A 15,955-nucleotide genomic window follows, 5' to 3' on the forward strand; every position below is an offset into this window, starting at 1 on the left:
TCTCCACCAGGAGGCTGTCTCGAAAAACAGTCCATCTACAATCCAAAGTGTGCCTACTACAAAACTCTCTCTCACCTGGAGAATTTTCAAATGCTTTTACAACCTAGATCTGCCCATGAAGGGGCCAGCAGTCACCTGCTAAACTGCCCAGGGGTAAATAAGCCACTGCAGTTCATACACACCTGCTCATCTTCTCCTCTGGATGCCACTCATGCCAGCATGCCAGGCCCCCTTTAAAAGCACTTGCTTTCTGCTCCAAAAGCAAAGCAGTACTCTTAAAGGCAAGAGCCTGTACTTCTTCCCCTAAGCAAGTTTTGGAATAAAAAGTCACTTTCTTTATGCCAGACCTTGCTTTTGTTAATTGATTGGATTCTGCATGTGGCAAGTGACTGAACCTGTGTTCTGGTTACCATAGCATTTTAAATTGCCTGCCTGATAGTACCAGCGTGTGTCATATCTGAGCCAGAACCTGAAGACTGTTTTCTCTCTTCAGACTCTGCTTTTTCTTGTTTTTGATATATCTTACAATTTCTGTTGTTATTGTTGTTGAAAACCAGATATACTGCGTAAGGTAATAGGTACCAAGACAAGTCTTCAGTGTGAAGCGTTATATTAATCTTGCTTGGAGTTAAAATGCGATTTAATCTTTCTTATAGCCATAAATACCAGAGATTTCAAATCCTTTCAGTGTCCTTGGTTTTGGCTTTGGAACTTCCTTTTGTATTTTTCCTTAGAGAAAATCTGTGTCTTGCAGCTTCTTTTGGCTGAAATTCACTTTTATTATATTGGAGACTTATTGGTGTAGTGTATGGTGTGAAGAGAGGAAGGATTCTAAAATCATCTGTGTCTTGGTCTTTTAGTGGGCTTGTATCTTGGGAGATGACCTTCACAAGTGTTTCAATTTCTCCTCCAGGGGGATAGTTTTTTATCCCATTGCTCCCCGTTTTTCCTGGCTGTGGCATTCTCAATCAACTTCCTTGCTGCCTTCTCCCCTGCTGACTATGGATTTTTTGTCCCTTAGGTGAGACAGGAAAGTGGGCTGGAGTTGAGCAGAGTTCCCTTCTCCTAGCTAGGCGAGTTTTCAGTATTGCCCTCTGGGGAGAAGTCCTTTCTATTGGAGACAAGGCCTTTGTTAGGGAGAAGGGGCTGGCAGGATTTAACAATGACTATTCTTTACCCTCCTCCTACCAGGGCCATTGGGAGATTTATCTTGAATCCTCGGAACCTCCTTGTGAGAACCTACTGGTATTTCTGGAAAGTGTATGTGCACGCCCGCCCCCTGCATGACAGCAACCACCAGGAGTTTCTCACTCTCACATTAGACCATACTCAGGGTCTAGCAATTCATGAAAATTACTAGGTAAGTGTTCCAATCAGCTTAGGGCATCCAGGAGCTTCTGCTGGATGTATCTGCAAGTATCAGATGCTCTTGAATCTCTCGGGATGTGCATATCTCTCCAGATGGGTGGCTGTTTGCCCTGAGTCCTTGGTTCTCTGGTGGGCCCAAAAGTCATTGATTTTCAGTTTGTTCAGTTTTTCTTGACATAAGGATGGGAAAGGCAACTTCTAAGTTCCTTACATATTGGAGCTGAACATACTGTATTTTCTTGAGTAATATTTCCTACTACTAGGAACACAGGGAGTAGTTGTCACAGTGAGAACTGAATTATCTCCTTGTACTTGGCTTGGAGTCATTGAAAGAAAACAAGGACTCCAATATGATTGACATTCATACAGAGAAATTGATTTTGGAAGTATTTTAGCAGAAGTTTTTTGAGGAATGAATTGTTCATGCTGATAAAGTTAGGACTTGAGAATAAGCTACGACTGAGGTGAAAAGCCAACAATAACTTGTAGGAACGATGGCTGGAAATATTAGGTTGTGACCAGGCTATAGTGTTTGAAGTATGCTTTATTCTGTGGTCAGCATGGAGTCACTAAAAGATTTCAAAAAGATTAATAACTAGCAAGAATCTGAACAAGTAATCTGGTGACAGTACTGAATAAACTGAAAGGACACTGGGCTAGTAGTATCAAACTCAAGCTTTGGTGTCTGAATAGAGATGAAAAGGAGAAACTGAAAAACTATAACATTTTAATAATGATAAAATCAGAAACTTGAGGGATGAAGTCCAGGAGTCTGGCCTATAACATGAAGAATTTGAGATGTGACTAGAACTTACAACTGAGGATTGGGGTTGAAGACTATATTTGAGGTTTGTCTGCATGGAGATTGTAGCTGAAACCTTGAATAGAGATGTGATACCTGGGAGAGAACAAGAGGTGGGGTTAGAACCTTTGTGGATATGTAAATGTAAAGGGGTGGGAAAAAATAAAGTTAGTAGCGGGAAAACCGGAAGGATGAGAGTAAAACTAGGACAAGATAGAAAGAAAATTAATAAGCCATTAATTTATTTTAAAGCTATTAAAATAAATAGCTTTTATTTAAAGCTATTAAAATAAATTAATAAACCATTAAAGTTTTTAAAATAAATTGGTGTTTTGTTTTTTTCCTCCGACTTATGTGTGTTCTATAGGGGTATGCTCTGCAGTATGCAAATCCAACAGTCCTCACACAGGAAAGCAGCTTCCTGTATAGTTGGCCTGAAAGATCAACCTCTCGTCATAGTTTTACATGAATTATTTTTATGAATTATTTTTATGGTGGAAATAGATGTAAATGTTCCACCAGAAATGATTTTTATCAGGTAAGTGTCCACATTTATGAGATAATGCTTCACCATTGGAATCTAATCAGATAGAAGAGTGATTTATGTCAGCTGTAAAGTCGTGACGATAGCCAAATATAATTCAGGCATACCGTGTTTTATTGCGCTTTGCTTTATTGTGCTTCACAGATACTGTTTACAAATTGAAGGTTTGTGGCAACTTTGCATCAAGCAAGTCTATTGGCACCACTTGTCCAACAACATGGACTGATTTCATGTCTTTGTGTCACAATTTAGTAATTCTCACAATGTTTCAAACTTTTTCATTATGATTATGTTATGATGATCTGTGAACCTGTGATTCTTCATGTTACTGTTGTAATTGTTTTGGGGGGCTGTGAACTATGCTGAGACAGAAAACTTAATCCATAAATGTGTGTTCTGACTTCTCCACCAACCAGGTGCTCCCTCATCTCTCTTCCTCTTCTTGGGCCTCCCTATTCCCCGAGACACAACAATACTGACATTAGGTCAATTAATAAGCTTACAGTGGCCCTTAAGAACTCAAGTGAAAGGAATATAGTCACACATCACTCACTTAAATCAAAAGCTAGAAATGATTAAGCTTAGTGAGGAAGGCATGTCAAAAGCCAAAATAGGCTGAAAGCTAGGCCTCTTGTGCCAAATGGTCAAGTGAAGTTGTAAATACAAAGAAAAAGTTGTAGAAGGAAACTCAAAAGTGCTACGTAAGTGAACGCACAAATAATAAGAAAGTCAAACAGCCTTCTTTCTGAGATGAAGAAAGTTCGAGTGGTCTGCAAAGATCAAACAGGCCACACTACCTTAAGCCAATACCTAATCCAGAGCAAGGCCCTAACTCTATTCAATTCTATGAAGGCTGGGAGAGATGGAGAAGCTGCAGGAGAAAAGCAGGTAGCTAGCAGATGTTGGTTCATGAGGTTTAAGGAATGAAGCCATCTCCATAACATAAAAGTGCAAGGTGAAGCAGCAAGTGCTGTTGTACAAACTACAGCGTGTTATCCAGATCTAGCTAAGATGATTGATGAAGGTGGCTACACTCAACAACAGATTTTCAGTGTTGACCAAACAGCCTTCCACTGGAAGATGCCTTCCACTGGAAGATGCCTTCCACTGGAAGATGCCTTCCACTGGAAGATGCCTTCCACTGGAAGATGCCTTCCACTGGAAGATGCCTTCCACTGGAAGATGCCTTCCACTGGAAGATGCCTTCCACTGGAAGATGCCTTCCACTGGAAGATGCCTTCCACTGGAAGATGCCTTCCACTGGAAGATGCCTTCCACTGGAAGATGCCTTCCACTGGAAGATGCCTTCCACTGGAAGATGCCATTTAGTATTTTCATAGCTAGAAAGAAATCAATGTCTGGCTTCAAATCTTCAAAGGACAGGCTGACCCTTTTGTTAGAAGGTTAAAGCAGCCGTGATTTTACATTGAAGCTGAACCTCAATACCATTCTAAAAATCCTATGACCCTTAAGAATAATGCTATGTCTACCGTCTGTGCTGCATATATAAATGGAACAAAAAGCCTGGGTGATAGCACACCTGTTTATAACATGGTTTTGTGAATATTTTAAGCCAACTATTGAAACCTACTGCTCAGAAAAAGATTCCTTCAAAGCGTACTTGCTCATGAACAATGCACCTGGTCACCCACGTGTTCTGATGGATATGTACTAGATTCATGCTGTTTTCATGCCTGCTAATATAACATCCATTCTGAAGCCATGGATCAATGCATAATTTCAACTTTCAAGTCTTAGTAGTTAAAAAATACAGTTCTAGGAGTATTGCTGCCATCAATAGTGATTCCTCTGTTGGAAATAGGTAAATCGAAAACTTTCCGGAAAGTATTCACTATTCTAGATGCCCTAAGGACATTCATGATTCATAGGAGGTCAAAATATCAACATTAATGGGAGTTTGGAAGTTGATTCCAACCCTCATGGATGACTTTGAGGGGCTCAAGATTTCAGTGGAGGAAGTAACTGTAGATATGGTATAAATAGTAAGAGAATGAAGTTAGATGTGGAGCCTGAAGATGTAATTGAATCGCTGCAATCTCATGATAAACTTGAATGCATGAGGAGTTGCTTCTTATGGATGAGCAAAAACAGTGGTTTCATGAGATAGAATCTACTCTTGGTAAAGATGCTATGAACACGAAGTGACAACCAATAATTTAGAAAATTATATAAATGTAGCTGATAAAGCAGTGGATTGAGAGAACTGACTTCAATTTTGAAAGATGCTCAATTGTGAGTAAAATGCTATCAAACAGCATCACACACTACAGAGAAATCTTTCATGAGTCAGTTGATGCGATAAACTTCATTGTTGTCTTATTTTAAGGAATTGCCACAGCCACCTCAACCTTCAGCAACCACCACTGTTCAAGGCAACATCCTTCAACAGCAAAAAGACTGACTTGCTGTAGGCTCAGATAATTGTTAGCATTCTTTAGCAATATTTTAAAATTAAGGTATATACATTGTTTATCTGGGCATAATGCTACTGTACACTTAATAGACCACAGTTTACTTTAAACGTAACATTTTATGTACCTGGCATCCAAAAAACTCCTATGACTCGCTTTATTGCAATGGTCTGGAACCAAACCCGTAATATCTCCAAGATATTCCTGTATGCAAAATTACCATTATCTCAGGGGTAACTGCAAATAATTTGCTTCCTCCAAATAAATACATAACCTTCATAATACATAAATTTATTTGGATATTTATATTTGTATATACTGTTGATCCTTAAACAACATGGGTTTGAACTGTGTGGTCCACTTTTACATGAATTTTTAACCATGTGCAGATCAAAAATACAATATTCTAAGGATGTGAATCATGCAGTAGATGGAGGGCCCACTTTTTGTATATGTGGGTTCAACAGTGCTGACTGTGGTACTTGACTATGCAGATTTTGGTATATGTGGGTGGTCCTAGAACCAATCCCCCACATAGACCATATGCTGTCACGTATACATAAGGGAAGTACAATCAGATGCTCTACCCCGGCATCGAATGGCTTGTTTCTAAGATTGGTTAATGTTTAAAGGAAAGAAAGAAAATGCTTGGTAAATTTCTTCTACAGCAACAAGGCAGTTTTCATCAAGTTTGAGAAATGTAATTTTATTAATAGAAGGGCATGTCTTACCATACACACTGTCCCCAGATAAATAAAATCCCAACATCTTTGAAAGCACACAAACACAGTTTTACAGGGTACAATACAAAGTGAATTTTGATGATGTTCTTACTTGCATTTACTAAAAATCTGAGAAAGACTATAATCAGTCTCTAAATAATTATCTTGCATAAAGAGAAAAGTAGAGCACAATATATATATCACAAACCAAATCACACTCTCTGTAACATTACAACATGAAATTTTACTTAATCAAAAATAAAAGCAAACTGGCTGAAGAAGGCTGTATCTTTTTTTCTCAATATTACACTAATTTCTATTTTTGGCATGAATTATTAACCTTTTCCATTAGTAGGAAAATGTGCTCTGCAAATTCTCGGATGGCACCACGGCCACCATTACATTTGCAAATGTATCCAACAGCCTTCTGGGCAGTAGAACAGGCGTCAGCAGGAGCGCCACTTAGGCCCACTCTCTTCAAGCACTCTTCATCAGACACTTCATTTCCTATCAAGTAAAATAAATACTGAGCAAACATTTAAAGAGACAAAGAATATTCTAGCTAAATAATGCAGACAGCAACCAACAGGTAACTGGCAACTTCAGTAAGACCTAGGGGCACTGCATATAAGAATACTAAAGATTAGATGGAACAAAAATATTTCACAGTGTAATTGAGGTCCAGGGTTTTCCCTAAGCAATCAAAAATGAACTCTTATGAGCTAGAGAAGAAGAATGGAGCATACTTCCTACCTGCCACGCATATTACAAATGTTAGAAATTTTATATATGAATTCTAAGTTATTTAAATCTTTTATTAAGCAAAATTTCAAACATATGCAAGAACCCCAATTTTATATTGAAAAATTACCAGAATTTAAAATCACGCAGTAATATTGTTTTCTATGCCCTGCCCCCTAGTTTATTTGGGGAGAGGGAGAGGAAGGAATTCCCAGACATAATATTTTATCCAGAAACTCTTCAGCATTTATCTTTAATAGATAAATATAATTTTTTATCTGACAGAATATCATTAAACCCACACCAATAATAGTTCCTTAATATCCTCTAATAACCTAGTATATGTTGAGATACCCCCAGCTGTCTCAAAATTGTCCTTTTATAGTTGACTTATTTGAATCAGGAGTGAAATAAGGTTAACATATGGTCTCTTGTATATATCTTAAATCTTTTTAAATCTGTAATAGTTCTGATTGCTATGCCACTTACTAATATTTACTGAAAAATTACCATTTTTGAAGAATAAAAATAAATACTAAATCACACTGACATAATGATATCCTTTTCTTCCCTCTCTGTTTATTCCTTTTTTGGAATAGGATGTATTTCAGAAGCTCCCAGTATTTTCAATTCACCATTCTGAGTAAAACTATTACCATAGTTTAGACCACATACAACCATACAATCTTGGTTGAAAAGAGTTTCTTTTAAATTTGTTCTATGCTTATCTACTGAAATTTTCTCATTTATTATTAAATGTGTTGAGATTTGAATTGTTTTCACTAAAAGATAATAAAAGTTAAAGTTAGTTTTTGCATAATCCAGCCTTTAAGCTCTATTTACTAAATTTTACTTTTAAAAGTATTGATTTTTTAAGAAATATATTTTTATACATTTATGTCACCCATATAAAACATTGCTGAGTTGTTTTTTTTAGTAGACATGGGGCCTCAATGTTTCACAGGCTGGTCTCAAACTCCTGAGCTCCAGGAATCTGCCTGCCTCAGCCTCCCAAAGTGGTGGGACTGCAGGCATGAGCCATCATGCCTGGCCTGCTCTGAGTTTAAAATCAAAATTTAAATGTTCTTCTCTATTTTCTTACCTCTCCTTTTAAAGTTTTTTTTTTTTTTAATGTCATATAAATAACACATATTCATGGTAGAAATATTTTTTAAAAAAACAGAAGCAAAAAAATCAAAATCATCCTAATTATCACTATTTGTAGATAATCACTACATTTTGACACATATAATTCTAGAGTTTTACCTATATAAATGATACACTTATTACTATCTGTAGGCACTATGTTACGTATATTATCTTTGTTTTCCTTTCTGATGGCTTTATAAAATTTGGTTTGTGTTTATATTCTAAGTAGAAAACTAAGGTATATAGAAGCTTGCTTAATATCCCAAAGATAATTAGTTGGAATTTGTTATACATCCCATTAAAATTGTTTTCTTCTAATAAAAATTGAATCTGCCTTTCACAAACATTCTGCAGTATTTATGTCCATTGAATCTTCATGCATGGTTTAAGGGTTATTCCTGAAGTCCCTAGATCATACGCTCCCAAAGTATTCCTGTATTGCTTATTTTGAGGCTCATATTACCCTTGTAAATATTGCTTTCATACATGATTTATAGTTATTATGCATCTTAATAACTTATGATTATCAATTTTTAAATGTTGACATCATCAGGCTGTAAGCTCAGCAAGCAGCAAGCCTACAGCTCCCACAACCAGTTCCATGCTGCGTATCATCGTGGGTACCTGATAAGTGTATTGCTTAATATCAAAGTGAAAAACTTATTGTTATATTTGATCATGCAAATAAATACAGGTCACAGCACTGTTTGTAATGATTGCATAGTATTCCTTTTTAGGGATATTCTAGTTTTCGCAGGACATTTAAGTGGATTCTTTTAACTTCACTACTGGCCCATTTGTCTCACTTCTTTCCTGGAATTGGAATTTGGGGAAAAAGTATGTACATTCAATTAACAGCAAAAAATATTCAGAGTGTAATTCCTATGTACTAGAAATTCTGCTAAGTGCTTTACTCATATTATTTTATTAATCCCTACCAGAGCCCTACGATAATAGATATTCTTGTTATCTTCAGTTTACAGAGGAGGAAACAACATTCATCTTATCACAACTGGCTAATCCGTGGTGCAGTCTGACTTCACAGCTTAGGCTAGTAATCATTCCTCATTTGATACACATTATCAAACTAACCTCCAGAAAGACTGTCCCAGTTTAACACTTTCATCAGCAGTAGAGGAGAGTTCCTATTTCCTACAATCATGCCCACCTGGGGGATGTGCTTTGTTATTTATTCATTTCTGTAAAAATAAGTAAATAAATCCTGGTCCATTTTACTACGGGTGAATAAAAAGATACCAACCAAGATATGCCACTTCTTTCCAGCACAGGCCCATTTCTTTTCTCCATTCATCTACAACTGCTAGCTTGTCTGATATACTGACTTCCATTTTGCAATCCAGTTTTAAAGAAGAGAGCGTCTGCTTTGAACAGGCCCTTTCTGAGATTAGCCTCACCTTAAAAAAAACAGGATCGGAGGAAAAAGGGAAAAATTAAAAAATGAAGAGAACAGAAATCTTTCATAATAATTGACCTTGTAGATAGTCCAAATCACAAACGAGTCATCTTTTGACCTTCTGAAGGTCCAAGTAAGAAAACTGACTGTCATTTTAAAATCATGATGCTTTAAAACAAAGCTTATTTCTTATAGCCCAGTAAAGGTGAGACACAGTATTTTATTTTCTACAACAGAAAGGATTCTATCTATAGGTAAAAATTACAACATATATTGTCTGATACTAATCTAAGATTCTCCTATAATTCAATGTATCCAAAGGAAAGTCTATAACCTATCTCGTGCTGCTTAGCAACACATATTTAGGATTTCTGGTAAATTATAATTATCTTAGCTTTCATTTAAAAAAATACACTTACATTAAGCTATTTTGAATCAAAAATGTCATTCATAAGAATAAGCTAGATTTTAAAAATCCACAAGATATTGTCCTTTTCTGAAATAGCATACCTATTATCTAGGAAATCTTTCTTGTTGCAAGATCCTACGGGAAACACTAGATAGCTCCCATTTAAAAGTAGTATGTTTATACTTACTGAATAAACAAGAAATATTATTTGCTGATTAACAAATTCCTAATTCTATTCTAAAAGTAAATAGTATAATAATTTTCTAGGCATATGAAGGCCAAATTTCAGATATTTTAAAAGTTAATACTAAAAATTTAAATCTCTTAATTCCTTGCATGTTCTTTGACCTTGAATGAAAATATTATGGAATACTGCTATATTCAGGGAGCACATACCTCAATACCACTTTTCTTTAATAAACTTATCCCAATAGCATCTTTTACATCATAAGATATTATTTCTTTTTGGTCTCCTGATACATAAATGTGGCCATTGGTGAGACATCCATCAATATTGCAAACCAAAAGTTTTATTTCCTTAAGCTTCTCTTTGCCAAAATAGCCATATCTAAAAGAAACCAAAATAGACCTTTGAGTATAAGTGCAATATTAATCACTCCCTCTCAACTGGCTAAACCAATACATTAAATGTCACCCTCCATTCAACTATTCAAACATTGCTCTTCAAATTTACTTCACATATATATTTCAACTTTTAGTGCAGTAACTAAAAGTAGTGTGGTCTAACCAGATAATTTCTTACTTTATTGAAGCCATGTAAACACACATTTTACATACGTCTTCCCCACATGAACAAAGTAATTACAAAGATCCTAAGATGTTTGAAGTATCAGAAATCAGTATCTAGAAGTATAATTATTAGGATTTAGTACAAAGGTTATACAGGTTTGTTTGTTTTTACCTTAATACTCTTTGCTCTGCAATAGGCCAATCAATATCCACATCTATATCCACACTATGCTCAGCTCGCATTTCATAGTATGCCATTTTTCCACCCTAAAGACAGTACAAATGTCATGAATACTGTTTTTAATATTCATTCATGTATATCAAAACTTTATTATAATACAGCACAAATAATTCATTTCTACAGTACTGAGAAAAATGAATAACCCAGTAAAAATCAGTCACATAAAAATGATTTTTTAATTTATTTTTACTTTATTTTTTTGAGTTAGGGTTTCAGTCTGCCACCCAGGCTGGAGAGCAATGCTGCAATCATAGCTCATTATAACCTTGAAATCTTGGGCTCAAGCAATCCTCCCACCTCAGCCTCCTAAGGATCTGGTACTACAGGTATACAACTCCATGTCTGGCTACATTTTTTTAAAGTTTTCTGTAGATATAAGATCTTGCTATGCTGCCAAGGCTGCTCTTGGAAACCTGGCCTCAAGCTATCCTCTTGAGGCCTCAAGCTGGCCTCTCAAAGTGCTGGGTGACATGCTTCAGCCACCATGCCCAGCTTTTTTTTTTTTTTTTTTTTTAAGGAGAAAGCTCACATAAAATAACTTTAACATTTTTCAAATTCTATCTAAACAGTTCAAGTTCTCTATTTAAGAACATTTCTATTTTAATATTGAAAAAAGCAGAAATATTATAGCCTCCAGGATTCTGACCACATGGGGTTTTGTGGAAATCCCTTAATCATATCCTCCTTTTTTTCAAGAATTCTCTCCTGTCATTATCCAAAGCAGTATAAAGGTTTTTGGAACTTCTGTTCTAATTTGCAACTAACAGGCAACACAGGGGAGGAAAAGTAACTGTAGCATCTGTTGTAAAGAGTTTTCTTAGATCCCTGAGCTACTGATGAAAATGACTAATAGTCATCCAAGTCACATGTGGGCAATGGCAAGGGCAGTCTCTTGATTCTAGGCAAGGGTCGGCAAGAGAAGGGGCCTTTCTTCTGATTAGTAATTATTTGAATGACCAGATCAATTACTGGATAATTTCAATTTCATTTTTTTTTTCAGAATTGTCAGCCTCTTCATAAATCTTGTTTTAATGAGAAACATTTTTCTCCACACTTTAGGAATGGGTTGCACCATGGTCCTCCTTAGAAAAGAGCTTAAAAATAGTAGTATCTATGTGTGTCAAATCTAATTTCTCTGAACACTTAAATTTAACTATACAGCCAGTCTATAGTTTGCCTATACATTGACCAGAAAATTTGTAAAAATGTTTTTCTCTCTTTTGCTCAAAATAAGAGTCCCATTAGAATTTTTATTAGACAATGGACAGATTTCCCTCTCTCTCTTTAAAAATGCTATTTCTTGAGTAACATAAGAACCTGAATCCAAATCCTGACAGTACCATTTATTAGCTGTTTTTGCCTTGAGTCAATTACTTCATTTTTCAGAGATGCAGTTTTCTCCTCTATAAAACTGGGTAGAAAAGTCCACTTCATTCATTTGCTATGCAGATTACGTAAGATAACACATGCAAAGTGTTTCACATACTCCACAGTACACAGTAAATAATAAATAATAATGATAACTAAAATTAACAAGTAAAGAAATATATGATGCAACCATGTTGCAGGCTCTAAAATGAGAGAGACATTAAATCGTTATTTGAAAATGAGAGAAATGAGAGTCAGAACAGATAAAATGATACATATTCAAGCTTACACAGTAAGAGGCAGTTAGAGTAAGAATCCGGGTTTCCTGTCGCCCAGGTTGTAACTCTTTTCACCTCTATGAAATTATTTATCTTTTTAGAGCAATACAAGTTATCCAACCCTACAGCCACAACACAACTATAACACAAACATGGATTACATAGTTTTAAATTGAATAATATGAGTACTAGGGCATATGTAGACACGCAGTACTTGATTCTTTTTTTTATCATTATAGCAGAATTCCTTGTATATTTACTGAATGGATTCCAAAGATCACTTTGGGGTAAACCTGCAGGATAAATGTCTCAGATAGCAAATGTTGTTAGCTATTACCTTTCCTCTATAGGTTGATACTTTTATCATAAAGAAATTGTACCATACTTCTTCCCTAGAACTCAAAGTATGCCTACAAAAGCACTTAAAAGGATTATGCAAAATGAGTGTACAAACCTGCAAGTAACCCATCTCTATCAAATGTCTTTTAGCAAAATAAAATGAGCCATTTTCATATAATTCTCCATCCCAGTCTTGTCGACGAGGCCGTTTAGCTGGATTTAAATTCAGAGGTTCAGTCACTTCACGAACTAAAAGCAAAAAGTTAGAGTAAGTCCATGTTGCTCTGAATATAGAAAGTGTTCATTTAGTAACTTTAAAAAAGTTAATAAAAACGAACTCAGAATGCAGAGCATTCCTCTATCGAGATAGAGAATTTTTTTTTTTTTTTTTTGAGACAGAGTCTCGCTCTGTCTGGAGTGCAACGGTGCCATCTCGGCTCACTGCAACCTCTGCCTCCTGGGTTCAAGTGATTCTCCTGCCTCAGCCTCCTGAGCAGCTAGGACTATAGGTATCCACCACTATGCCTGGCTAATTTTTGTATTTTTAGTGGAGCCGGGATTTTATCATGTTGGCCAAGCTGGTCTTGAACTCCTGATCTTGTGATCTGCCCACCTCGGTCTCCCAAAGTACTGGAATTATGGGTGTGAGCCACTGCGCCCAGCCTGATAAAGAACTATTTTTAGACTGGATGTGGTGGCTCACACCTGTAATCCTAGCACTTTGGAGGCCGAGGCAGGCGAATCACTTGAGGTCAGGAGTTCGAGACCAGCCGGGCCAACATAGTGGAATGCCGTCCCCACTAAAAATACAAATTTAGCTGGGCGTGGTGGTGGGCACTTGTAATCCCAGCTACTTGGGAGGCTGAGGCAGAAGAATTGCTTGAACTCAGGGTGGGGGAGGCGGAGCTTGCAGTGAGCCGAGATTGCCCCACTGGACTCCAGCCTGGGCAACAGAGCAAGACTCCATCTCAAAAAAAAAAAAAAAAGAACTTTTTTTAAAGGAATCAAATCTGTAATGATTCTGATGATTTATATTTGCTTTCCAATAGCTACTAGAAAAATAAAGTATTTTATAATGAAATGTGCAACAAGGTATTCATACAAATATAATGCTTTGGGAGGACATCAAGACAACCTTAAAGCAGCTTTCAAAGAACTGAATTGGTCACAAAATACCTATATTCAATATTTGAGCCCTTTAATCTCTTTTCTCATTGTCTGCGCATACAGAAATAAGTTTTATTTATCTAATGTGGTTGAGAACTTGTTTTTATACAATTATTGCTGAAAACTATAGATTTCTCCATTAAATTATTGAAGATTTTATATTGATGAAAACGTTTATGTAACATATTATACATTCTTACCATTAGTTAAAAATATACTAAACATAACAACAAATTATGTTTATGAGTATACCTGATAATAAAGGCTCAGTAATGTCAATATTAATGAATAGAACATACTGTAATCAATGAAGCCTTTGGTATTGCCACATAGAGATTCTTGTCTTTTCACTGAGTTTTCCTCAAATCTGTGTGCCTGTGTGTGTGTGTGTGTGTATGTGTATGTGTTTAACAGCTGCTTATTCTCCAGAATCTTTCTTCACTTTTTGCTGTCATTTCTGTGTGTATAAAGGCTTCTAGGAATAACCTCTACTTACTTGTTTAACTAAACCATCCCCTGTTCAGTTCCACCCTGGTATTTGAAATAACCCAGGAAAAAACCTTAGCAAATACAAATTAAATAGCTAGAGATAACATAGCTTTACAGGCACTGGCTACAGAGTAGTGACCAGAACCCTCTCTATTCTCAAAAGGTGTACAATCTAGGGGTAGAGACAGGTAATTAAACCAACTAGATAATTCAAGTGGTACTCTGAAGAAAAGAGAGGGACAAGTCTTTCCTAGTATCAGTGGCTGCTTTCTCCCTGGGCATATCTGCTGAGTATGAGGAGAAGGTGCAAGAAAGATCAAGCTTTGCATAATCAAAGGGACTCTGCTGAGGTAGGCAAAAACTAGAATGGCTTTTAATGGCCTTGTGAACTTGAGTTACAGATTGTCATCTGTAGGAACTACAAACATACAGCTAGTTTTTCCACCTAATCCTCCTACAAGACTTTGGCTGAGTGTACTGCGCGGGAAGCTCGGAATGGGCTGGAAAGATATCATTACAGTATTGTGGTCCTCAGATCCCTTAAGAGTCTTGTTAGCAAGAGTAGGGGATGGGTGTGAGTGTCAGTAACACATACGAGATATATCTCCTAATAAGACACCTAAACTAAGAGGTGAGATGAAATTAAAGTTTCAACCCAGTCCAACTCCTAATTGGATCAAAGGGATCAGCCCCTTATCCTGCCTGATAGAAGAAAAGGTGCAACCTCTCTGGAGGAAAATATGTACTCAAGTGTCTATGCCAGATATACAATTAAACATGAGCCAAATGAAGAGGCAGAAATAGGTGACTCACAATCAAGAGAGAAGCAGTCAGAGTACAGAACTGTAAGTGACTAGATGTTGAAATATGCATTAAGGACTTTCGAATAGCTATCAATAATATGTTAAATTAGAGGAAAGGACTTTTTTGTTTAAATGGATTTAAAAAATGGAGAATTTCAACGGAAAATGGAATCCCTAAGAAACGACTGAAATGTACTGAATGGAAAAACACAGTGTTTATAATAATTCTCTGGATAAGATTTACAGCACACTGGACATGGCAGGCGAAATGCCTAGTAAACCCTATGAAACCCCTTTTATATATAGAGTTAGGAATTTGGGGAAGAACTTCGAAATGTCATTCTTAAGACCCTCCAGAACACTTTGGTGGATGCTTTCTATTTCTATATGATTCGTATGGAGTTCATCAAACGTATCTAGAACCAACATAGAAGTATTTGATCTAGAAAAACGGCATGTCTGCCTTAAAAGGCAAATAGAAATAAGAGGATTAGAATGTCCCTTTGTAAAGAGTAAAGCAAAGAATTAATTTGGTCTAGCTGTGCTGGCTCAATAACACATTTAGAACTGATTGTAAATGTCATTACCTACTAAAGTAATGAGTCAAATATTCTCTTTTACAGCTCCCTTTTAGTCTCCTCATGTCTAAAGAATATTTATATATAAAAAAATTGATTCTCAATTAAATGAGCTAAAATAAAGACTGATAAGAGATTACCTCCTTTCTGAATTTCACTCCATCGAAACTGATGGCGTCTCACAACAGAGAAAACAGAATCATATCCTTCTTCTCGAATCATTTCTGCAACTTTTTGAAGATCAGTAGGATGTAAACATGGAGAAGTAGCTTGGATATTTCCTACAATGTCAACCTCTTAAAAGGACGAGAGAAATGAAAAGGATATTTTAAAAAAAGTTCCTTGCAAGCAAGTAATATTA

General features: G+C 36.2%; 1 protein-coding gene across 6 annotated transcripts in view; it reads right to left on the minus strand.

Moving 5' to 3' along the window:
* The window catches only part of CMAS (cytidine monophosphate N-acetylneuraminic acid synthetase), a 36,994-nt gene that overhangs the window by 11,880 nt on the left and 9,159 nt on the right, over positions 1-15,955 (minus strand). For 4 of the 6 annotated variants that reach the window (XM_033222694.1, XM_033222689.1, XM_033222691.1 and 1 more), the window contains exons 3-8: positions 15,735-15,890; positions 12,673-12,806; positions 10,504-10,598; positions 9,978-10,149; positions 9,020-9,173; positions 2,184-2,266 (exon numbers count right to left, since the gene is read on the minus strand). In XM_033222694.1, coding sequence (XP_033078585.1) covers positions 2,184-2,266; positions 9,020-9,173; positions 9,978-10,149; positions 10,504-10,598; positions 12,673-12,806; positions 15,735-15,890 — 794 coding nt within the window. Of the gene's footprint in view, positions 1-2,024; positions 2,267-5,831; positions 6,376-9,019; positions 9,174-9,977; positions 10,150-10,503; positions 10,599-12,672; positions 12,807-15,734; positions 15,891-15,955 lie in introns of those variants that run through there. The other 2 variants (XM_033222688.1, XM_033222690.1) reach the window with 2 other exon arrangements.

The sequence above is a fragment of the Trachypithecus francoisi genome, unplaced genomic scaffold (assembly GCF_009764315.1).
Source record: "Trachypithecus francoisi isolate TF-2019V2 unplaced genomic scaffold, Tfra_2.0 Lachesis_group11, whole genome shotgun sequence".
NCBI lineage: Eukaryota > Metazoa > Chordata > Mammalia > Primates > Cercopithecidae > Trachypithecus > Trachypithecus francoisi.